Source organism: Vipera berus (assembly GCF_964194415.1).
Source record: "Vipera berus genome assembly, chromosome: 2".
Lineage (NCBI taxonomy): Eukaryota > Metazoa > Chordata > Lepidosauria > Squamata > Viperidae > Vipera > Vipera berus.
The window spans coordinates 63,693,724-63,718,380 of NC_138203.1; the positions used below are offsets into that span (position 1 = coordinate 63,693,724).

General features: G+C 42.8%; 1 protein-coding gene and 1 long non-coding RNA gene across 3 annotated transcripts in view; one reads left to right on the top strand and one right to left on the bottom strand.

Annotated features, from left to right (window-relative positions):
* Positions 1-10,169: 10,169 nt before the first annotated feature.
* Positions 10,170-21,847, bottom strand: CTSL (cathepsin L). Of its 2 annotated transcripts, XM_081318747.1 has the most exons (8): positions 21,747-21,847; positions 18,592-18,724; positions 18,086-18,208; positions 17,849-18,004; positions 16,203-16,427; positions 14,278-14,446; positions 12,840-12,960; positions 10,170-10,685 (listed from the first exon to the last, which is right to left on the bottom strand). In XM_081318747.1, exons 2-8 carry the CDS (start codon positions 18,715-18,717, stop codon positions 10,586-10,588), a joined length of 1,020 nt encoding a protein of 339 aa, XP_081174873.1. In that variant the 5' UTR covers positions 18,718-18,724; positions 21,747-21,847; the 3' UTR covers positions 10,170-10,585. The 2 variants fall into 2 exon arrangements, with proteins under 2 accessions (XP_081174873.1, XP_081174874.1); XM_081318748.1 differs by lacking the exon at positions 21,747-21,847 and having other exon boundaries at positions 18,592-19,209.
* Positions 21,848-21,923: 76 nt separating this feature from the next.
* LOC308661039 overlaps positions 21,924-24,657 on the top strand; it is a 40,198-nt gene continuing 37,464 nt past the window's right edge. The window contains exon 1 of the long non-coding RNA XR_014024875.1: positions 21,924-21,938. This is a non-coding gene — a long non-coding RNA (uncharacterized lncRNA). The remainder of the gene's footprint in view (positions 21,939-24,657) is intronic.

The following is a 24,657-nucleotide window of genomic DNA, read 5'->3' on the forward strand; positions in this document are numbered from 1 at the left end:
CCCTACAGTATATACACCTGTATCAGATCTGTTTAACATGTCTGGTGCCCCCCGTCAAAATAATGATTTAGAATAAAAGAGTATCACTGCCTATATTTTTTACAATTAGAAAAATGCTCTTCTTAGTATTGACAGCTGAGATCAACACTTTCTGCATCTCATGAAATTGGCTTGAGTTCTCAGTAATTAATCACTGAGGATCTGTAAGAGTCCCTAGTTACCACAGCTGCTACATCGACTTTTATACAGAATTCTAAGCTGCCTGATCAAGTTGAAATCCCAAATCCTCTTCTTAATATTCTTTTAAAGCATAGAGATATAAAAACTATTTGGGTATGTGTGTTACTTTGTTTTTGCTTCATGAGCAAAAATTGGCTTCCTTTGGCACTTTTTTCTGCATATTGTATTTTTCCCTCCAATGCTCTTGAACTGAGAGAATGTCAGAGTGACTAGATTAGGGATGTCCAACCTTGGCAACTTTAAGACTTGTATACTTCAACTCCTAGAATTACCAGCTGAGGAATACTGGGAGTTGAAGTCCACAAATCTTAAGGTGGCCAAGGCTGGAGACCCCTAAACTAGATCATTCTACCAGCCCATTGAAAGTAAAAGCCATCCTAGTTTAAAGCCATATTATTGTACTACCTGATTCTCCTTTGAAGATATCCATCTAATTTCAAATGATGTTAAACCTTGTTCTTCAAATCTTGTTAATGTTCTTGATGGGTGATTATTATTGCACTTGAAATGATAACTTCTGTAAGATATTTCAATTTTTCAGTCATTGGTGGTTGCTTCTGATTTTAATGTGGACATTTTTTTCAGTTTTCCAACCACATACACACAATTGTTTACAAGATTTAAATTATGAGTTTATTGAAATAATTGAAATCAACAGGAGATAATGCAGGATAGTACAAGCAGTGCCAAGCATAACAACAGAAATTTCCCACTTACCCTTCTGAAACAAGCAGCTATAGCCATGCATACAGAAGAAATAGTAAATAGTAATGATCTTGCCTTAGATGAATCCTAGGATTAGTGAATGTGGTTTCAAAAAATACTGTATATTGAATAATAGCTGGAAAAACAGCACAAAGTATGACAAAAGAACTTATCAACCAGTACCATGCCTGTTATGTATTCTATGATATCCTTGTCTTCTCAGTACTGCAGTACATGTAAGGGAAAAGATAGTAGCTTATTCTCTCAGTTCTATATATTTAATAGGTTAATAATAGGTTTTCCAATTAGGAGCATATTTGCAGCATATTTATTGCTGCATTGAGTCTATCACTATATGTGTTATGTCCGGAATGACGAGCGGAGACAGCGATGTCACACAAGGAACGTTTATTGGAACTCACATGGGTCAACTGACTAGCAGCCGTTGAACCCAGCCTTAAATACTAACTCCATTCAAACATAACCAATCCCCGGCTTAGAATCTCCCGCCGGGAAGTAGCAGCCAATGATTGCACTCAGGTTTCCCGCCGAAGGGAAACCACTCCCATAACTATGTACACAACACCCCTTCCCCCCTGGATGAAATTACTATTTGACATAGTCCTTCAGGTAGCTTGGGGGTTTATGTTGCCTGACTGGATATCTGCTGGCCATACTAACTGCTGGGGTTCCTTCGGTTCCACCGGTGACTACCTCCTCTGACCCTGTTGTGTGTGTGGACGGCCCAGGTGGTGTTTCCTTATTGGGCTGTTGTTGTGATTGCTGTTGTTGGGGTACGTTGGGTTGACTGGATGCCCCTGGTGTGCTGTCAGGGGGCGCTATTTCTATCCTTGCGTTACAATTCTGGGGGTTTGCGTTACAATTCTGGGGGTTTGCTTCAATTGTCCTGAAATGTATTCTCCTCCCTTTCCCCCCTGGTGCTTGGTTACCCTTGGCTGGGGAAGGTGTAGAGTTCGTTGTAGAGTTGTCCCTCTCTTTGTTGGCTTGTACACCTTCAGGGGCCCTTTTCCTTAACTGATCGATGTGTCTCCTAATCAGCTGATTCCCTTCCCCCTCAATTAAATAAGATAAGGGACCGGTTTTCTCTATCACAACCCCTTGTGCCCATTTGTCCCCTTGTCCGTAATTTCTAGCCCACACCATGTCCCCAATGTTCAGAGACCTGGTTGGGGTAACCGGGTCGTGTTCAGCAGGTAGTCTGTCAGGGTGTAGTCTGTCCAATTTTGTTATCAATCGCCTGCCCCACCTCATTTCAGCAGGACTCTTCCCTGTGGCCGCACACGGTGTGGTGTGTTGGGCCAGCAGGAACTGAGCCAGTCTCTGATGCCAGTCACCGTGGATTATTCATCTGAGGGCGTCCTTGGTTGTTCTGACGTTCCGTTCTGCCAAGCCATTAGAGGAAGGGTGGAAGGGTGCTGAAGTCGCGTGTCTAATCCAGTTGGCCTTGAGGAAGTCCTGAAATTCATTAGATGTGAATTGTGGCCCACTGTCAGAGACAATTACGTCAGGTAACCCATGAGTGGCAAAGAGTCCCCTTAAGACCTGTATGGTTTTTGCTGATGTCATGGACTTAACGGGCACGACCTCCAACCACCGGGAGTAGCTATCCACTACTACAAGGAATGTGAGGCCCTGGAAAGGGCCGGCGAAGTCAATATGGATCCTAGACCACGGGTTCCTGGCCTCTTCCCACTTGTGTACCGTTGTGTGTGCTTGCTCCGGTCTAGAACGCTGACACTGGTAGCACCCTGCAACTTTATCCTCTATGGCTGTGTCTAACCCTGGCCACCATACGTGACTTCTAGCTAGGGCCTTCATATGCACAATTCCAGGGTGCCCATCATGTAATTCCCCAATTACTGTGTTTCTATGCCTCTCTGGTATGACAACCCTGTTGCCCCACAATAGACATCCAACATGTGATGATAGTTCGTCCTTCCTTCTAACATATGGTGTGAACTTGGGGTCAGGGCTTTTGCTAGGCCACCCACCTTGTACCCATGCTGCTATTCTGCTGAGTATGGGGTCCTTCCTGGTGGCAGCTGCAATGTCCCTGGCAGTTAGGGGACACTCAGAGAGTTCTTGTAGGGACATGATTTGTCCCACAGGTGCGGGGTCTGTACCTGTATCCTCTAGGGGTAACCTGCTGAGGGCGTCAGCGTGCCCCATCTCCTTGCCCGGCCTGTGTTTGATTGAAAATGTGTAAGCGGAAAGGAAAATTGACCATCTTAGCATCCTGGGAGACATTATTTGTGGAGTCTGTCTATCGGTAGTAAATAGCCCTAGCAGAGGTTTGTGGTCAGTGTAAATAGTAAAGTCCCTACCATACAGATAATCGTGGAACTTTTTTACGCCTGCCACTATGGCCAATGCTTCCCTGTCAATCTGTGCATAATTCCGTTCCGCCTTTGTTAAGGTCCTGGAATAGTATGCTATAGGCCTCTGTTGCCCTTGCTCATCCATGTGGCTAATAACTGCTCCCACTCCATAAGGGGAAGCATCGCAAGCTAAGAATATGGGTTTGTTTTCTATAAAGTGAGTAACTGTAGAATTGCTAGACAGGATGTCCTTTAAAGTTTGGAAGCTGGTCCTGTGTTTTTGTTGCCACTGCCAGGGGCTCTTCCTATCTAAAAGTCTATGGAGGGGTTCAGCAATAGCTGCTTTGTGAGGCAGGAATGTGTGATAAAAATTAATTAAGCCAAGGAAGGCTTGTAGTTCCGCCTTATTCTGGGGTTCTGGGGCTAACTTTATGGCCCTATTTTTTCCTTCTGTAGGGTGGATGCCTGATGCATCAATTCTAAACCCCAAGAATTCAGTTGATTTTACCCCTATGCAACACTTATCCTTTTTTAATTTCAATCCTGCCTCCCTGAATTTCCCCAGTACCTGTTCTAGCCTTTCAGCTAGGATGTCCTCAGTTTTTCCAGCGATGAGGACATCGTCAAAGTAAGGGCATACACCTGGAATGCCCTTCAAGGTTCTCTCCATCACCTCCTGAAAGATGCCTGGAGCTGCAGCTATCCCGAACTGAAGTCTGTGAACGCGGAACGCCCCCTTGTGGGTAACTATTGTTTGAGCCTCGGCGGCTTCCTTAGACACGGTAAGTTGCAAATACGCCTGCGCCAAGTCGAGCTTGGCGAAAATGGCACCGTCCTGGATCGTCGCGAGGACCTGCTTCACCGTCGGGACCGGGTAAGCATGTTTTTTCATTGCGAGGTTCAGGGTAGCTTTATAGTCGGCACAGATCCTCACATCCCCGTTCGGTTTCAGGGGTGTGACGATCGGTGTCTCCCACAGGCCCCCTTCTACCGGTTCTAAGACGCCCTGGCCTACTAGCTTATCTAGTTCGGCCTCGATTTTTTGTTTGAGGGCGAAAGGCACCCTCCGGGCCTTAAGCCTGATGGGCCTAACCTCGGGGTCTAAGTTAAAATTAATGGGGGGTCCCTTGTACCTCCCTAATGACCCGTCAAATACGTCTGCGAAATTATCGCAGACGGATTTTAGGGTTTTATTCTGAATGGTGTTAATTCCCCCCACCCAAATGCCTAGGGCCGAGAACCAATTAAGGCCTACAAGGCTAGTTCTCTGGCCCTCGGTGACTAAAATCGTTAATACTCCACTGAACCCCTTATATTTAACGTTGATGGTAGCCTCCCCCACTAGTTCTATGGGTGATTTCTGGAAGTCGGCTAATTGTAATTTGGTGGGTTTAAGGGGAATTTTCTGGCCGCTTCTGGTTTCGATGTATTTAAGGGTGTCCCTAGAAATTATAGATACTGAGGCCCCGGAGTCCACTTCCATTTTGCAAGGGACACTTTGCAACTGGACTTCGATTCTTAAGTTAGGCCTCAAAATGTGGTTGACTCTAGGGGTGTGTTTTCGTCTAGGGATCCCCACGTGGTTGACCCCCACCCCAGTCCCCGGGTTGGAAGTGCGTGCCTTGGGCCTAGGGGTCTCTCCGCCACTCCGTTCGGGGGTTATCTCACCTGAGGCCCAAGCGTCGAGCTCGTGGAGGCGGTTGTCGCGCGGTCGGCTTCTGCAGATGGCCTGGATGTGGCCCGTTTTTCCGGGTGATTTCCGCCGCAGCTTCCGTACCGGGTCTCTGGGTCTCGAGGTCTGGCGGGGTTGTCCCTCTGGGGTCGTTGCGGCACTGGTGGTGGTTGCCTTCTGTTCTGATCTGGGCCTTCGGCTCATAGTGGTCTCGGCGCCATCTTCCCGAACCTTCTGGCTACTTCGGCAATCTCAGCTTCCCACTGGTAGTCCACCTCCCCACCGTCCACATGGCTCTCCAGGTTAATTTCGGCTGAGGCTGCCATGCTGTTGTAGGGGGGGGTCGCGTCTGCCTGTAGACTCATACGTGAGTAGCTTGTCTAAGACTTCTTGGAGGTTGCCGGTGGGCTTAGAGATGATTCGGTTTTGCAAGTGTTCGTCTCGCAGCCCCAAAACCACTCGGTCCCTGATGCAAATCTCGAGATTGTCATATTTACAGCGCAAGGCTGCTTCTCGGACTGCCGCCACAAATTGTTGTATTGATTCGCCCGGCCGCTGGTTCCTCTTCTCAAATATCCTCCGCCAGAACAGTTCCGACCGTTTAGGGGTGAAGTGGACCCTCAGTTTCGCCAACAGGTCGGCGTACGATACGCTGGAGACCGGCAGGGGTTGGCACAGGCCGACGGCCACCCGGTAAACCGGCGTGCCGCTGATAGTTAGTAGCGCTGCCGCCTTCTTCCTGTCCTCCGTGATCCCGTTGACCAGCATGTACCCCTCAACTTGTCCGACATATTCTTCCCAGTCTTCAGGGTAGTTAGGGTCAAACTCCTTCAGGGATCCGACTTGCGCCATTCTGTTGTTTTAATTTGCTTGCTGCTCGGTTGACTGTGGTTCAAATTTCCTGCTTTTCGCTCTGTCGTCTTTCCGCGGTTCTCTCGCTGTTCTGCCGTCAATCCCACCTTCGTCGCCACTGTTATGTCCGGAATGACGAGCGGAGACAGCGATGTCACACAAGGAACGTTTATTGGAACTCACATGGGTCAACTGACTAGCAGCCGTTGAACCCAGCCTTAAATACTAACTCCATTCAAACATAACCAATCCCCGGCTTAGAATCTCCTGCCGGGAAGTAGCAGCCAATGATTGCACTCAGGTTTCCCGCCGAAGGGAAACCACTCCCATAACTATGTACACAACAATATGAATGTGAGGGGCTAATTGAGATCAAAGTATTTGTTTTCTCTGAGCAACTCCATGTTCAAGGTTCACTGCCTTTTGAGTGCATATTTTTTTTTAAAAGAAAGTAAATGTTGTGTCCATTTCTTTAGTAATTATACATCCCTTCTTCCTGAGAAATAAATAGGAACAATAAAGAGGAACATTTATTTTAAGAAACCTCTGAGCTTGAATCTTGCTAGCAGAGGTTTTGCTGGAAGAAATGCAATTTATACAAGACAGAGGGTCATCTAGGAACAAGGATTTACGAGAAATTTACAATAATTCTATTCAATTTTATTACAGATGACTTGATTTGTTTGGTTTGAAAAATAGCCTCTATTCATTTCAGATAGTCTGATTCGGCCCCCCCATATCTTCCAGGGAAGTAAGTGAAATTGTCAGGACTGCTAATATGAGCATGCACATACTGTAACTAGAAACCCTCTTCATTACAGCTTTAGCGATATTACTCACTTGCATTTATCTTCTTAGAAAAAAATCTCACAATAACATACTTAATATCTTATGTTGACACCTTTGATTTATTTCATTTGTGGGCCAAGTCTCTATTCTGTTTTGATCTTCCATATTACATCCAGCCAGTAAACACTCAGTTCTATCCAGTCACTCTGACTGTACTCCAAATTAAGGGATTAAAGGGTCAAAAAAGGGAGGGTTTTATCTGCTGTTTTTAAAGTTGTTTTTAAAGTTGTTAGACACCCAGAGTCACGGGCAAGATGATTTGAATAAGATACATGAATATTAAACCAGCCTGCCAATATCCATGGAGGAGGCAATTATAGCAGCAAAAATTCTTGACCAGATAGATCAATGAATATACCTGTAAAGAGGTTGTCCCTGGGCCACTTCTCTGCCAATTACTGTTTAACTTCCAACAGAAGTTTAGCACTAAGGGAAAGGTGCCAAGATATCCTATTCACAGTCATGTGCTATTGTGTTTGAAAACAAAACATGGGGCAAGAGCCAGGATACTTTATTTTGAAATGCATTCTCAGCACATTTAACCTCATCCTCTCCCATTTCAAACTTGCCAGCCTTTAGAAGTGTTCCATTTCCTGTGTAGTCAAACCTTTGATGCTTCAGATCTTTACAGAAAACAATGTGCTTTCCTGTCACTGACATTCACGGGGGATGTTTTTTTGATAGTTTTGCCGATGTAAAAAGAATTGCTTGAAAAGCATTATGAGGAATTGGGTCTTGTCTTGCAGTAACTTGGCATTGTATACATAATTTAGACTGCAGTTTTCCAGCATGCTTTTTTTCAGAAGCAAGTCCTGCTTAGTTTAGTGTGACCAGTTTTTGAGTCAACAAGTTAGGGATCAGGTTGGCTTATTTCACAAGAACATAATGATCAACTTACTTTTCACCAGTCAAGGACAGTGGAAAAACCTTGTTTACCAAGCCATGTCCAGCAAAAACAAAGGTAAGCTTTTAAGAGTCACAAGGATTAAGTCCTGACCCAATCTAAGAAATCTACAGAAAGAGTTTGCAGGATTATTTGTTATGTCTACTAAATTTTCATACATCAGTTCTTCATACTTTCTCAGGATTCCAATGTTTTGTGTACCTATTTTATATATATAGTAGACAATGTATATACAGGTGAAACTTGAAAAATTAGAATATCGTGCAAAAGTTCATTTATTTCAGTAATGCAACTTAAAAGGGGAAACTAATATATGAGATAGACTCATTACATGCAAAGCAAGATAGTTCAAGCCATGATTTGTCATAATTGTGATGATTATGGCTTACAGCTCATAAGAACCCCAAATCCACAATCTCAGAAAATTAGAATATTGTGAAAAGGTGCAATATTCTAGGCTCAAAGTGTCCCACTCTAATCAGCTAATTAAGTCATAACACCTGCAAAGGGTTCCTGAGCCTTTAAATGGTCTCTCAGTCTGGTTCAGTAGGAATCACAATCATGGGGAAGACTGCTGACCTGACAGTTGTGCAGAAAGCCATCATTGACACCCTCCTTAAGGAGGGAAAGCCTCAAAAGGTAATTGCAAAAGAAGTTGTATGTTCCCAAAGTGCTGTATCAAAGCACATTAATAGAAAGTTATGTGGAAGGGAAAAGTGTGGAAGAAAAAGGTGCACAAGCAGCAGGGATGACCGCAGCCTGGAGAGGATTGTCAGGAAAAGGGACTTTCACAAGGAGTGGACTGAGGCTGGAGTCAGTGCATCAAGAGCTACCACACACAGATGGATCCTGGACATGGGCTTCAAATGTCGTATTCCTCTTGTCAAGCCGCTCCAGTCTGTGTTGATTTGGGGAGCCATGTCATCTGCTGGTGTTGGTCCACTGTGCTTCATTAAGTCCAGGGTCAATGCAGCCATCTACCAGGAGATTTTGGAGCACTTCATGCTTCCTTCCGCAGATGAGCTTTATGGGGATGCTGACTTCATTTTCCAGCAGGACGTGGCACCTGCCCACACTGCCAAAAGCACCAAAACCTGGCTCAATGACTGTGGGATTACTGTGCTTGATTGGCCAGCAAAGTCACCTGACCTGAACCCCATAGAGAATCTATGGGGCATTGCCAAGAGAAAGATGAGAGACATGAGACCGAACAATACAGAAGAGCTGAAGGCCGCTATTGAAGCATCCTGGTCTTCCATAACACCTCAGCAGTGCCACAGGCTGATAGCTTCCATGCCAGGCCGCATTGAGGCAGTAATTGCTGCAAAAGGGGCCCAAACCAAGTACTGAGTACATATGCATGCTTATACTTTTCAGAGGTCCGATATTGTTCTATGTACACTCCTTGTTTTATTGATTGCATGTAATATTCTAATTTTCTGAGATTGTGGATTTGGGGTTTTCATGAGCTGTAAGCCATAATTATCACAATTATGACAAATCACGGCTTGAACTATCTTGCTTTGCATGTAATGAGTCTATCTCATATATTAGTTTCCCCTTTTAAGTTGCATTACTGAAATAAATGAACTTTTGCACGATATTCTAATTTTTTGAGTTTCACCTGTATATCCTGAGATACCAATTCCCTCTTTTAAAAAGTTGAACATATGGTTCTCCCCAATACTGGACAACTCCCAGCAGCCTATCCAACATAATCTCCTTTAGAGAAGCTTTTATTGACTTGATACTGTCTTCCCAATAGACATGTATAAGATTGCATTGTCAAATCTTGAAACCTCCCTCAACTCCTGGACCCAGTCATCACTCTTCCTAAAAGCTGGTGCTATTGGAATTAGTTCATTTTGATCCTGCATCAAGGACTAGATTCACAGACCAGTAATGTTTTCTTGGCAACATTTTGTAAGAGATTTTGCCATGGCTAAGAGAAAATGACTGGTCCCAAATCAGTCCCTAGCCCAGGGGTCTTCAAACTTGGCTCTTTTATGACTTGTGGACTTCAACTCCCAGAATTCCTCAGCCAGCGGGGCACGTTGGCTGAGGAATTCTGGGAGTTGAAGTCCACAAGTCATAAAAGGGCCAAGTTTGAAGACCCCTGCCCTAGCCCTTGTTCCTGTGTTTTAAACCACCACACTAAACTGCCTCTCTCTGTTTAGGAATGCCAAAGTGTGGATTATAATTACATCCACATTAGTTGTTTTTGTCCCTGCCAATCTACTTTTGAAATCACCCATATCACTGGCAGGCAATTCTACGATAAATTAAGTGCTTTTCTACACTGCAGCAAAGAAACACCAACACAGCTAAATATTACTGCTTGTATTTTGTTCACATTTTCCCCAATAGGATATTTCTGGTTGTATAAAACATTAGCCAAACAGAAGAGAGAATTAACTTTGAGATAAGGGAAAAAGGAAGAACACTCTCTTTTGCTTCCTTTTCAGGAAACGGTCTTGCTTGGAAAATAACATCCGATAAGGAGATTTAACCACTCCAGAAAATGACTGTCCCAACTGACCCAAAATGAAAACAACAACAACAAGAAAACAAATTTAATGTACAAATAAAACTCAAAAGCTCAAAGAAGGATATTGAAATGTTCAGTATTTATTTCTGGGTGCTGTAACACTTTGTGCAAGTTGCAGTTTAAAAAATAAAATAGCTGGCTGCAAGCTATCAGTATTACAAGCTCGGGCTCATAAGCAACATTTACATTAAAGTTTAAAAAAAGAAGGCTTCTCTTGCCATCAAGTAAACATCAGAGAGTTTCAAGGTAAAAAAAAATTAAATCACAAATTAGTTCTCAGAAGAAACCGATACAATCTAATACATTAGAAAATATGTGCAATTGTCAGTTTAAAATCCTTTCGATGCCAGAATACTTTGGTGGCCCCAGAATGTGCCAAGAGAGACCAACAAGCTAGAGACCTTGTTCCAGTGGTTCATCTTTCTGTCAATCTAAGGAGGCTCTGGTTGTCCCAGGTGACACTTTTCTTTGCACAATTATACCAAGGGGTAGCTACCTGCTGTAGCTATTCCACAATGATTGTTTCGGTCTTTAGCCATGTATATGTAGCCTTTGTCTCCCCATTTTTCACTCCAGCTGAAAAGAACAATATAAGAGTGTGTTAGGAATCTTTCCACTCTGCCAAGATTCTTTTTAGAATGTAGTATGTGCACATAACATACAAAGTTATTTATTTATTTTATTAGTTTTCTATACCGCCCTATTCCTGAAGGACTCAGGGCGGTTTACAGGGCAATGTTTAAAAGACAATACAGTATAAATTAAGATAAAAATAGAATTAAAAAGAATTAAATTAATAATAGCCCAACAATAAAACAATGTTAAAACTTAAAACTAAAAACCCCCTCAGTCCAGGCCAGATAGATCGAAAAGCCAGGTTTTCAGGTCCTGGCGAAACGAGCGCAGGTTGGGGGCAGTCCAGAGTTCCACAGGTAAATCATTCCAAAGGGCAGGCGCACCCACAGAGAATGCCCTCCCTCTGGGGATCACCCGCCGGCATTCCCTGACCGGCGGCACCCTAAGGAGGCCCTCCCTATGATGTAGTATTGTAACCTGTACATCCAACATGCCACTTTTTTGGAGGATAGTAACATTTCCTGACCAATCTATACTCACTCTCGTTTCATTTGTTTTGCTAACATGTGTATCTTGTGCCTCTCCTTCAGCAGTGCAAGGAAGAACCCATAACATTCCCATGGATTGAAAACCCAGGTTTCCCCAGTGCCAGTTCAGCACCGTAACCACCATACGACACTGCTTTATGGATTTTAAGATTTTTAAAAACAAGGTAACGAAACAAGGAATGCAGTTCACAAGCTCAGATGACTGCATTCACCCCAATGCCAAATCAGTTGATTTAGTTTACACACGAAATTGTTAGGAAATGCCTTGGTTGCCAAAAACAAATAACTATAGTTTTTAGTGTGTGACATCGACATTGAAAAGGAACCATTAGCCCATTGAGATTTTTTTCTTAAAAATAATGCTATTTTTATATTGTTCATTACTAGAACTTTACAACTATTTACATTAAGACATGAACGATCCTACAATTTCCATCAGATGTAACAAGCAGGATCTGTAATTGAGAGTTGGAGGGCACCAACTTTACATCTTCAGACTTGACTTTTCCAGGATTCCAGAAATGGTTGGAATGGTCGTCCTTGCTTAGTGACCAACTGTTCAGCAGCCTTTTGAAGTTACAATGGCACTGAATGAGGAAACTTTAACAGCCAGTCCTCAAATCCGTGCCCATTAGTTCCCTCATGGTCACATGATCACAATTTGGTACTTGGAAACTTGCATGCAATTACAAAGGTCATTGCATTCCATAGTCACATGATCACCAAAGTAACTTTCACTGCCGGCTTCCAACAAGCAAAGTCAATTGGGAAGCTGGCAGGAAGTCATGGTTATGTGATGTTGTGCTTAACCACCACATGCAATTCACTCAATGACCACAACTGCTACCCTAAGTCAATGTGGACATGTGAGTTTTCCCCCCACTTTATGGCCATGTCACTTAGCAATAGAGTTCCTGATTAGTTAACTGAGGACTACCTGTGTCTAATACAGTAGCTCACATGCCTCATTGTTAGTACCCCTGCATTTGAAAGCAAGAATGCAGAGGAAATTTGTGAAACAAACTCCTAAATATTCTAAGCACTGTTGTTGTTGTTAGCTGTGAAGTCGTGTCCGACCCATCGTGACCCCATGGACAACGTTCCTCCAGGCCTTCCTGTCCTCTACCATCTTCTGGAGTCCATTTAAGCTCATGCCTACTGCTTCAGTGACTCCATCCAGCCACCTCATTCTCTGTCGTCCCCTTCTTCTATTGCCCTCAATCTTTCCCAGCATTAGGCTCTTCTCCAGTGAGTCCTTCCTTCTCATTAGGTGGCCAAAGTATTTGAGTTTTAGCTTCAGAATCTGGCCTTCTAAAGAGCAGTCAGGGTTGATCTCCTCTAGGACTGACCGGTTTGATCGCCTTGCAGTCCAAGGGACTCGCAGGAGTCTTCTCCAGCACCATAGTTCAAAGCCCTCAATTCTTTGGCACTCAGCCTTTCTTATGGTCCAACTTTCACTGCCATACATTGCAACTGGGAAGACCATAGCCTTGACTATATGCACTTTTGTCGACAGGGTGATGTCTCTGTTTTTTAGTGTGCTGTCTAGATTTGCCATGGCTTTCCTCCGCAGAAGCAAGTGTCTTTTTTTAATTTCTAAGCATACCTGTTTTTAACTATCCAATACTTCTTCTTGTTATCGTCATCTGTACCTTCATATCCATAACCAACAACAAGAACACCATGATCCAATTCTTCACTATTGCACTGTGGTTCATAGTAAACACCTAGAATTAGAACAGTGGATCAGCTTCCAAAAATCAGTAACTTCTCAAGAAATTGTATTAATATTAAGCCATTAGGGGGTCTTACGTTTTGGTTTAGCATGATGTACCTATTCCCATGAGGTGTTTGGACCAAGGTTTTATATATACCTGATAAGATATGTGTCTTGGCAGACTATCTTATAGTCCAATCATCAAACAATATATTTGATAATAAAGGCTAGCAGATTTAGAGCTTTAGACAAGTGTTTTTTTTCTAATGAGTTACGCTTTTCCCAATTTATATGGTATCCAACTTTTGCTGAAAATAATGAATAATGCCCAAAGTAGTGCCAGAACAAGAAACAAAATTTCAAAATCTATATACCATCTCACAAAGTACAATCTCTTTCCACCAAGTAGAGGGGAGACCCTTATTTTTAGGTAGATTTGTTGAAGGCAGAACCACCACAAAATAGATCTTATAAGAAGTTCAGCACAAAATTAAGCAAGCTTCGGATCCTCTGCAATCAAGACTCCTCTAACATATGTAAATGTTTTTGAATAAGTGACTGTTAGCTCTTTCTGGATTTTGGAGAAGACCAAGAGACATAGTGGTCCATCTTCCTATTCTTTGCATGGCAGAAGAGGACCTTTCCTGATTGCTTTTCTCTACTGAAAAGCTTTGGTGGTTTCTCAACTCAATATATCCTTCCTCAATCCTGGAGAACATAGAGTAATGGAATCAACATCAAGCACAAATAACAGTAAGAAATCTAAACCAAGTTGAATGGATTCCTCAATAGGCACTGTTAAACAAAGTAAGAAGTGGTGGTAATGCTTTTTCATTAAGATAAAAACAAACAGGAAATGTCCTGAACTCAGTGATATGCTGGTACTACTCCTAACACAATTAGCAATTCACACTAATTACACCTATGACAATACATGGGCATACAATATTATTGTATAGCTGTGCATGAGCTATACTCTATAAAGAACAGCTCGTTTTAGATAATCCTTGCCTGAATTGAGACAGGCAGGTATGCATAGACATGCATGGATGGATGTGTGAATAAATACTGCTCACATACAAATTGAATTGGGGGCTATTAAAGCACTCTGGAACCTTTTCAGTTATTTCCCATTTCATGCACTCCACCTATGCTCTATTCTATAGTTTCCCAACCCTGTGCCCTCCTGATACATAAGACCACAACCCTAATAATTCCAGGTATAGGTTATAATGATGGTTGAGGTGATGGGAATTTCATCCAGTGCATCTTGAGGGCAGTAGATTAATAAATTCATTCAAAAGCCTTTGTTTTCATAAATCCTCACCAGATTCATAGAACTGGAAAGAGGTGTGGCTTGCATCAATAGCCACAGAGACAGGTCCAACTGCAGCCACTGCCTTCATCAAAGCTCTTTCCCGTCCTTCAGGGATGTCCACAAAGCCAGTATCATTAGCAGAGTTGTATTCAGGCTTATACAAGCAATCCTCATCATCCTTTAAAAAAAAAAGAATCAGTGCAGTGGTTAAGAGCTAAGCTCCATTTTTCAAGGTGTTAGCTAGTTCCGCTATAAAACAAAATGTTTATTTCATACAGCCAGAAAAAAAATGTAAGGAACCTAACACTGCAATTTTTCAAGCTATTTTGCTTGAAAGGAAGATTCTGGCTTTTCTTACCCTGAAGGCAAGGATTCCAATTTGGACAGCCATTTTTTTTAACACGTAAAGAACAGAAAGGTACAATGGTAGTGGAGATAGCAGCTGAAGGACGGATAGCGTTTATGGCTAAATGAGGCTTGCTTTAGAGCATGCCTTATGTCTTTTGGCTGCCCATGATTAATACTGAGCCATTTGAAGCTACTAATCTCTGGACTGCATAAATAAGAAAAGGCAATAAGCCCTAAAACAAGGTAGAAATACTACGTTACTTCATCTGCAGATATTAATATCCTTTGCTATGGAGTCTCGTTTCTTTCTGGTCATTTTCATACTGCATGCAATGTAAATACAAAATGCAGTAAAACTAAGAAAAGACTACAAGAAATATACATATAGATTAGCTCATCTATAAATATAGACCTGTCTTCATTTTCCATTGTAAATTTGAAATAGCAGGAAAGATTTTGCGGTAGTTATTTTGTTTGCATGAGTAAGATGAAATGATTGTATCTCAACATAAACTTCCTGGAACAATCCAATTCACCAAATGTTCTGCTTGCAAAACAAAGCAGAAAAACAAGTCCTATGTCCAAGTTAAAGGAGTTTCTACTGTATTTATCAACCATTTCTGTCATTCCAATATAATAATTGTTTCCAATCTGCCTTTGTGTGGATTACTAGAAGACAACCAACGGGTTCTAGCAACAAAGTTATGTGATGACTTATGTGTAAACCTGTTAAAAAATTGTGGGAGAGAGTTTAGCAGTCTCTAAGATTTGGATACTCATTACACATATCTTAAAAATAGTCTTCATTTGATAATTTAAGCATTCTGTAAAACTCTTACTTATGTATTTTAGATTTTTTTAAAATCCTGGGTTAGGACGCTGAGCTTGTCGATCAGAAGGTCGACAGTTTGGCGGGTCGAATCCCAAGTGCCGCGTAACAGAGTGAGCGCCTGTTACTCGTCCCAGCTTCTGCCAACCTAGCAGTTCAAAAGCACGTAAAAATACAAGTAGAAAAATAGGGACCACTACAGTGGGAAGGTAACAGCGTTCCGTGCGCCTTTGGCGTCTAGTCATGCCAGCTACATAACCACGGAGACGTCCTTGGACAAGCGCTGGCTCTTCGGCTTTGAAACGAAGATGAGCACCGGCCCCTAGAGTTGGAAACGACTAGCATGCATGTGCGGGGGAACCTTTACCTTTATCTTTAAGTAACTTAAAGTGGCAATTCCTTCTTCTGTTTTCCCCATGACAACAATACTGCAAGGTGACTTGGTCTGGGAGTCTGGCCCAAAGTCACCCAGACGGTTTTCATGCTTAAGGTGGGGACTATCTGGGGGAGTACTGTCCTCAGAAGTAGGGGACAACAATTAAGAAGCCTCCCTTGAATGAAAGAATCATTTGTCATTAGTGCAGGAATTACATTCTCATATCAAATAAATCTGACAAATGAATTTGACTAAAAAAAAAACCAAGTGGAGTTCACAAATCAAGATGGAAAGATATAATCCTGGTTTTGAACGTTTTGTTTTGCTGGTCAGTGGCCAAAACAAAGGGGCATAACTTGATTCAACAGTGACTTTTTTTACCTTTCCTATGTATGGATATGATTCCTCTGAGTCAATGCCACTGTTATCCTTGATGTACTGGAAAGCCTGGTCCATAAGTCCTCCATTACAGCCCTGGTTTCCTTCTGGCCCAGAACAGTCAATCAGATTTTGTTCACTCAAAGAAACCAGCTTGCCAGTTTTGCGGAAGTGCTGTCCTTCAAGAGCACCAGTTGCACTGAATGCCCAGCAAGATCCACACTGACCCTGTGGTGAAATGGAACGTGCATTTTTTTTTTAAAAAAATTGTGATGTATTTTATTCTAACTTGTTACTGTAACAAACAGTAGAAAAATATTGTCTGCTACTTTTTGTTCTCTCAGTTCAGTTTGTGCTTCACCTTGTCTCTACAACTGCTCCCATCTCCCAATGTTGCTTCCGTTATTCTTGCTTATTAATCTTTATTGCATGCAATAATTAAATCTCTTGCTATTCCAACTTTTTGGACTCCCATCTCCTATTTTCCATAACAGCGGATTTACACTGCATACTAAGCTTGCTTATGGCTTAGTATATTAGAAATCCAGCCAGCAGCAGCTTATGTTTCAATGCATTGTGCCAAGCCAGGAACTGGGTAATTAACCTTATATTACGAGTTTTGTGTGACTCCAGCCTTTAACTTTGATCACAGAATCTACACAAAGACCAGATCAGCTTTGTAAGTAATGGAATTCTAAAAGTGCATATTCAGCAAATTACCTAGCAGTTTTTCCACAATGTTTTCATTTCCTGGCTGAGTAAGAGTACACAGAGCAGTACATGAGAAAAAACAACAACAACTGTTCTCTCCATCTTCAGAGGGAAGACTGAATGAACAAGCACTTCAATCATTCTTATTTCAAAAATGCATGCTACAACTCATGGTATCCTTGCAAAGTACATACTACTTTAGGTTCTTGGCACAAGGAACTTGTATTTTTAACTAGCACTGCTGAAAAGCATTTGGCTTAGCTTCAGCTGGCACAAGCCGATGATCTGTCTAAATGAACCTCTTGTCTTCATTGTGCTATTCTAGATGACTTTGTGAAGCCTATAAACATAGGTAGGACCAGGGGTCTTCAAACTTGGCAACTTTAAGACTTGTGGACTTGTGGCTGGCTGAGGAATTCTGGGAGTTGAAGTCCACAAGTCTTAAAGTTGCCAAGTTTGAAGACTCTTGGGTAGGACTCTTCCACTGTTGCACCCTAGCAGTTTGCATTTTAGATACATTGCCTACGTTTCAGGAGGTATTTATTATACAGCTATCATGACTAAAAGTCACTGAAAGCCTGAATTTCCATACATTTGACCAGTCTGTTTTAAAAATTGTTTACACTGGTGGACATTACCATAAGGAATTCAACAGAAGTCTGTATTGTTCTTTGTATAATATCACAATATGACAAAAGGAAAAAAGATTTCTCTGTCCAGGTTGCCTACATTATGCATTATATACCTCTGTCTTGTCTTCTCTTTATCATAATATACTTCCAATTGATATAAATTTTCTTGTAGAACTGGTCCACTTCCTCATTTCCATTTTTTTCTCCCCATTTTTCTAACTCTAATGTTCAAAATAACATCTCTGGGGGCTATGATAAATGTTACACTAATTGCCTTAGGGCAATTAAAATAAGGAAGGCACATACCTGATCCTTTACTGGTGTTACATAACCCTTCTCCCTCCAGTCAACCGATTTCGGAGCCTCCAAGAAGTTTGGCTCAAGAAATTGTGATCCTTTATATTTCCTTTGAGACCGAGATTGTTTAAAGCCATTCATCACTTGCCTAAATTCTTCATTAGTCTGAAGAAAGAGGACATCCATCAGTGTAACATGCAAGCAATTACTCAAGAAAAACAACCTGGCAATTTTGTCCATCCATACCATGTCTCCAAAATGATTCATTCCTAGTCTGTAATTGTGTTTGCCTAGACTGTGGTCCAAGTTGTGCATTTCAATCATTTTCAGATTCTTTTCCCAGATCATTCTCCTCCATCCTTCTTCCTTCTATGAATAAGGAACAAAAGAAGCAGAATTTTATTGCTGGGATTTAATGCATACAAGTGTATGATTTAATTTAACTTGGAAATTACATCAAATCAAGCTTCTGCTCTTTTATATCTTTAATATTCTATTCTATTTCCAAAAGGAAATCCAGTTCATTTATCAATTTAAATTATTGCAGAAACTTTGCTTCAAAACTACCGTTATCCCAAACCACATTTTGATAATTTAGCCAACACACCAAATCACCATATTTAAAAAAAATGTATTTGTAAAGATGCCTAATTAACTATTTCTAACGCATGACTCCTTTTCCAAGAAAGACATGTTTTATACCTTGTCAATCACTAAAGCAATCATGCTCTTGAGTCCCAAGAGAAACTCACCTCATGATACTTCTTGCTGTGCCATGATTTCCAGCTCAGCCAGTGATCATCTAACGCAGGATCTAAACTTGGAGCAGCAATGGAGGCCCCAAAACTTAGGGCCAAAATGCACAGATAGATCATCATGAAATGTCTAAAAAAGAGTGTGAAAAAATTGTCCAATCAGAAAATGAAGATCTCCCCTATATTACATGAGATGGGAATAAAAATACAAGCTCTTGTCATCCTGATAGTGTCAAACCATGCAGTCATTACTTTGTGCCAAGGTACAATAGCTTAATGTATAAACACAGCTGCAAAGGAACTACTGCCTGCACTCATGAATGCGAAAGCAATGACTATGAAATTTAGTTGAAATGCCGCTGGCTCCCATCCCATGTCAGTAATTTGATTTTATGTAGGTACTTTGCAATTTCACAAAATTGCAAAAACAACTAAGGGCAGTAATACATAAAGCAACTTGTTTATTATCTGATTTTAATTCTTGTACAACACCTATCATTATTGCTATGACTTGAGTGGCAATAATAAACAAACAAGCAAACTATATTAAAAATCTCCAACAATGAATCATGTTTAGCTAATGCATATCTACTCAAAATGATATACTGTACTTATTATTGTATTATCTTTTCTCAAAATGCTCAAAAGTAAGCTCTTGGGGGGGGGAATTCAAATTTTATCCTTGGAACTACTCTGTAAGTCATTGTTGAAGGTCACTGGCCAAAAGTCACAGGGAGTTCAAAGTAAGGAAGAGTCAAAGGACACTTTTAAACATAGTTACATTTTTTTTATTCAGGGAATAAACATGGATCAGACAAGTTCCCCACAATTGCCATTCCATTGCCAAAAAGTAAAGTTAAAATCTCTTTCAGGTGTGACTTGATTCTTGGTGCCTACAGACACATCCATGTGGTGTTTTGCCAACAAAATAGAAGTGGTTTGTCCCTAACTTCTGGTTTTATTTTTTTCCAAATTTATATAGCGACCATGTCACAAAACAAATGACTCTCAGCTGTGTTCAACAAAGCTAAAAACAATAATTAGTATAAACAACCATTATTAGAAAGTGTTGAAACTATAAAAGCAAGGCTATAGAAAAGGAACAATGGGTGAGGAAATGTTAATAACCATGGAGCCGCTTCGCTCATTTGCCAATGCCCTGAGGTCCTCAGATCTAATGGCACAACCAGATCTGGAGGGATTTTCAGAAAATCAAGCTTGATGCTGGCAGCCTGGCTCACCTCAGGGGGAATGATCTGTTTGTTTTCTACCTCCTAGACAACAGTCTCCCATCCAAGCATTAACCAGATTCAAGTCTGCTTAGCAATTCAATATAGGCAATGATCCACTAAAGAACAGGGATATTTTGATAGCCAACTCTTTTTTCAGAGCAACAACGTCAAGGGGGACTGCAGTTAAAGATTAGAATTATCTTTCCCTTGCACCAGCATGGAGTGGACTACTGTACTTTCTGAACAATAACAAAAGTGTACAGCTAGATACTGTAGCTGCTAGATATTGTTAGCTGTATCTTTAGAGCTCCGACTTGGGTTTGGAACTTAGGTGAGTGTAGCAATATACCTGAATGAATAGAGGGAAAACACGATTCAATATGCCCCCCCCCCATTTTAAGTAACGCGGCTAAGAATACAATTAACCAGCTTCTTCCCTCCTTATTTGCAAGAGATGTGACACTACAGTCCTTAACGTTGGAAAAAGATGGAAAAGGAGTAACTAAAGCACTCAAGACTGGGGAACTGTGGTGATTCAGGCAAGCACGGATTGTTTATTGCTCGCATCGCTTTTCGCTCATTTGCCCTTCGGAGAAATTATACGGTGCTAATAAGATATCCGTCCATTTGACCGATGTAGCACAACCAGGTAACTCAGAATGCGATCCACACGACAGATTTGACTACACAGCACCAACTAAATTAGGTGTACAGCCTTTTCGCTCCATCCACCCCGCCCAGCAGATGGATCGCTCGCTCGCTCGGTTCTTGCTCCGATCTTGTAGCAATTTCCCAGATCGCCGGTGTGATGCGCCAACCAAATCCTCATTAAGTGCATGAAACGACTCATCCGGCCGTATTCCGGGAATCACTTCCGCTGTCCTGACTTCGAGGCAGGGGCGGAGATGCGACGGCCTACTCTTGGGAAAGGAGGGGAGGGGGGCGCTAGCGGGCACGTGACCCGTCACCAGTAAACACATACGGAGCCCTCCCTTTCCAGGCGCCGGGAGGCAAGGCGAGGAAGAAAAAAAAAAGGGGGGGGGGCGGGATAAGCAAGCAACCGGTCCAAGCAGAAGCCGGCAGGGGCCTTCCAGAGGGAAAAGAAGGGGGAGGCAAGCCCAGGTCGGGGGAAAAGGCAAACAACTGGAGGGGCGGGGAAAGTCTCCGAAAGAGCGAGGACGACGCAGGGCAAGCAAATTCCTCTACGCCCGGGACTCACGCCAGTTTCTAGCTTTCGTAAACAGCGACCAAAACAGGCGCGCCCTCGTTGCCCTCGTCTCGGAAGAGTGAGGAAGCAAATAGTATCGAACCGGTCCCCGGCAGCCGAAGCAAAGGAGATGGGAAGGATGCCGGTCGCGATGGTCCTCCCGCTCCCCGCGCCCCAAACCCCAGTCGATCGGCAGTTTTCTGCGATGGAGGAAAGCCCAGCTTTACCCAGTCTAAGACACAACCCCTCCGCACACAAACACACACAAGGCTCCCCGAATATTTACTACCTGGAAGCGATGCGGATCGTCCCGTTTCTAAGCGATGGGTGGAGGAATAGATTGATTATCCCGCCTTTATTATCGCAATAGCTGACTCAAGGCGGCGAGTCGTTTATAAATTCCACTTTATTTCCCCCCCCCCGCCCGTCTTCCAAACACCAACCTGGGAGGTGGGCAGAGAGGGAGAGGAAGAGAATGACCCAAAGTCACCCAAGCCGGCTTTCACGCCTAAAGGATCCCAGCGCCAGAAAGGCTGAGAGATGAAACCGGTGTGAAAAGAAGAAGGCCACCGACCCTCGCTGGCATCCCCACCCCATTTTCACACCCCAAATTCCCCAAATGTCAGGAGCGATGCTGGATTAGACGAATGCCTCTCGCTCACTTTCCTTCCCCCCCCCCCCCCAGAAATGCTGCAAACCCTTCGCTGGCTTACCTGTAAACAGCGACCAGAAAAAACCCCTCTTCGCCTTTCTGACTGGCTCCGGGCCGGGGTCTTCACTTTAAAAAGTCTCTTCGGTCTGAAGCGGCCCGGCCCCTTCCGAGGGCAGATTGGCTGGCAAGGCTCGAGGGTGGAGCCAGGACTAATCCGCGAAGGAGCGTGACTCCCGATCCCGTGATGCCAGAGGTACTCAGACTTGTTGGGGATGGGGAGGAGGTGGTGGTGGTGGGGGGGGGGGGTTGAGATGTTGGGACGTGACGCGGGGGAGGGGGTGGGGGAAAGCTCTGGTGTCCTGGGGCTTCTTGGAGAAGAAAAAATCAGCTGAAGAGGCGGCATTCCGCCCCCCACCCCACCCCCAACAGCTGAATCTCAGCCCTTCCTCTGGAAAGCCAAATGATAAAAGCTGACCTTGCTGAGCAAATGATGGAAAACATCTTTGTGCCTCCCCCCCTCCCCCCCGTAGAGTTCAGGCTATTTCCTCCTCGTGGCGTAGAGATGCTAACTAAACAGTTCCTTGCTCAAGCCCTTGGCTTCCTAGGCTGGGAGGGAAAAGGCTTGGCGTTAAGGGTAGGCAACCTCGGCTCTTTTATGACTCGTGGACTTCACCTCCCAGAATTCCTGAGCCAGCTATAGCTGGCTCAGGAATTCTGGGAGGTGAAGTCCACGAGTCATAAAAGAGCCGAGGTTGCCTACCCTTTGGGAGTCCGACGAAATTTTACAGGGCCGCAGCGCTTCCCGCTTCTACTTCATCTTTTATGTTCCAACCCAGGGGACTTCAAACTTGGCCCTTTTATGACTTGTAGACTTCAACTCCCAGAATTCCTCAGCCAGCATGCCTGGTTGAGGAATTCTGGGAGTTGAAGTCCACAAGTCATAAAAGGGCCAAGTTTGAAGACCCCTGTTCCAACCAAATGATGACCACTTACTGATCACCACTTACATACAATCCGGGGAGACGGCTCGTTTCTTCTTACTTTCTGGCTCTGGAAGGGTGCAGTCCGACTATACACGTTCTGTATGCCTGTTACAGCTTGTCTGATGAGATCCGATGGCAACCTAGGATCTCAAATCTTAGAATGCGGTTTTTAATGTGGAGGGTTGCGGGTCATCGTTCATAAGGGAGGGAAAGAAAGTGCTGGGTTCCCCCCCCTCCCCTTGAGTGGAAAGCTATTTCATGTGGTCTGACAAGAGTTTGCAAGCTCTGGGTCTGATCCCTTAAACACAATAATGTCGACTTTCGGAACCCAGAAAGTGGTTCCATTGAGAGGATCCGTTAAACCCTGGCTCTGTTCCCAGGCTTTGGATTACATTGAACGATGGTTCTGTTTTTTTAAGCAGGTTTTTAAAAGACTCTGAAATGGTATGTTTTGGGGTTTTACTGTAATTTGAAAAATTGTGTGCCTGTATGTTATACATTTCATAAACAACCATATGCAGGAACAAAAATCTATGCAGGAACAAAAGGCGTCATAACACATTTTCCTACCTGAGATTAAATTCAGATCATGCCTTTTTCCAAGATAAGCCTGATTTACACAGTATGCTAAGCTTTGATGTAGCATTTGGTTTGAGGCTACCAAGTTCTGCAAGCCCAGCTAATAATAGTTTATGCACAGCTATGTAAAACACAAGGGACGTGGTGGCTCAGTGGGTTAGGACGCTGAGCTTGTCGATCGGCAGTTTGGCGGGTTGAATCCCGAGTGCTGCGTAACAGTGAGCGCCTGTTACTCATCCCAGCTTCTGCCAACCTAGCAGTTCGAAAGCACGTAAAAATTAGGGACCACTATGGTGGGAAGGTAAAAGCGCTCTTTGGCGCTCTTTGGCGTCTAGTCACACTGGCCACATGACCACGGAGACGTCCTCGGACAAGCGCTGGCTCTTCGGCTTTGAAACGGAGATGAGCACCGCCCCCTAGAGTTGGAAACGACTAGCACGCATGTGCAGGGGAACCTTTACCTTTACCTTACACCCATTCTCAGACTGATGCTTGTAAGGTTACAATATCTGGAACCTACTCCTGAGTAGAGGTTCCTTGTGTTGTAATTCTGGACTCCAATTTGCCTTTTACAGTATAGCTTTATTCTTGACTGAATACTCCATGTCACAGAGCCCAGTTGTAGATGAATGACAGATATTTGTGCGTAAAAGCATGGAAGACTGTAGCAAGTATTTTCTATCATATCAGTGCTTTGAAAATGGGAAAGGAATACCTGCACATTGCCTGTTTTTAAACTGGAGTCTTCATGTTAAAACCAGTCTGACAACATTCAGATTAGCCTGTCTGATGTAATGGTCAGGATGACTGGAATTTAGGATTCAAATCAGTTGTGAAGTTTAATGGGTGAGAAAGCAGCAGGTTTTTTTCAGTGTAGCCTATTTCACTGGGCTGCTGTAAGGATAGAATGGCAGTAAGAAAAAGGTCATCTTGTGCTTCTTGGAGAAAAGAAAAGAAATAAAAACAATACATTATAAAACATGGAATATAAGTGGCCTTGGTGGATTAAAATTTGTGGCTTGTATAATGTTTTTAAATGTTTATAATGTTTTAAACTGGTCTATTCTACAGTTATCTTCTAATCAGTTTCTACTGAACAATTGCATTCTTATTTGGTGATTTAAATGTTTCATTTAATGGACAAGTTACGAGATCAATTACAGAATAAATTTCTGTTATTCTATCCATTGAATAGAATTTAAATTAGTCCATTTAATTAAAAAATTTACCCAGATAATGCTTTCAATTTCAGGTTAACAAAGATTATAGAGTAAATTAGTTGTACTCTTAAATTTGTCAGTGTTAATGAGTCGTTTATAATCACCTGACCCCAAAAATCATGTGAGAGTTTTAGCTGATCTTAGGGATGATTGAATTTGCCACGCATAAATTAGTTTAAACTGATTAAAT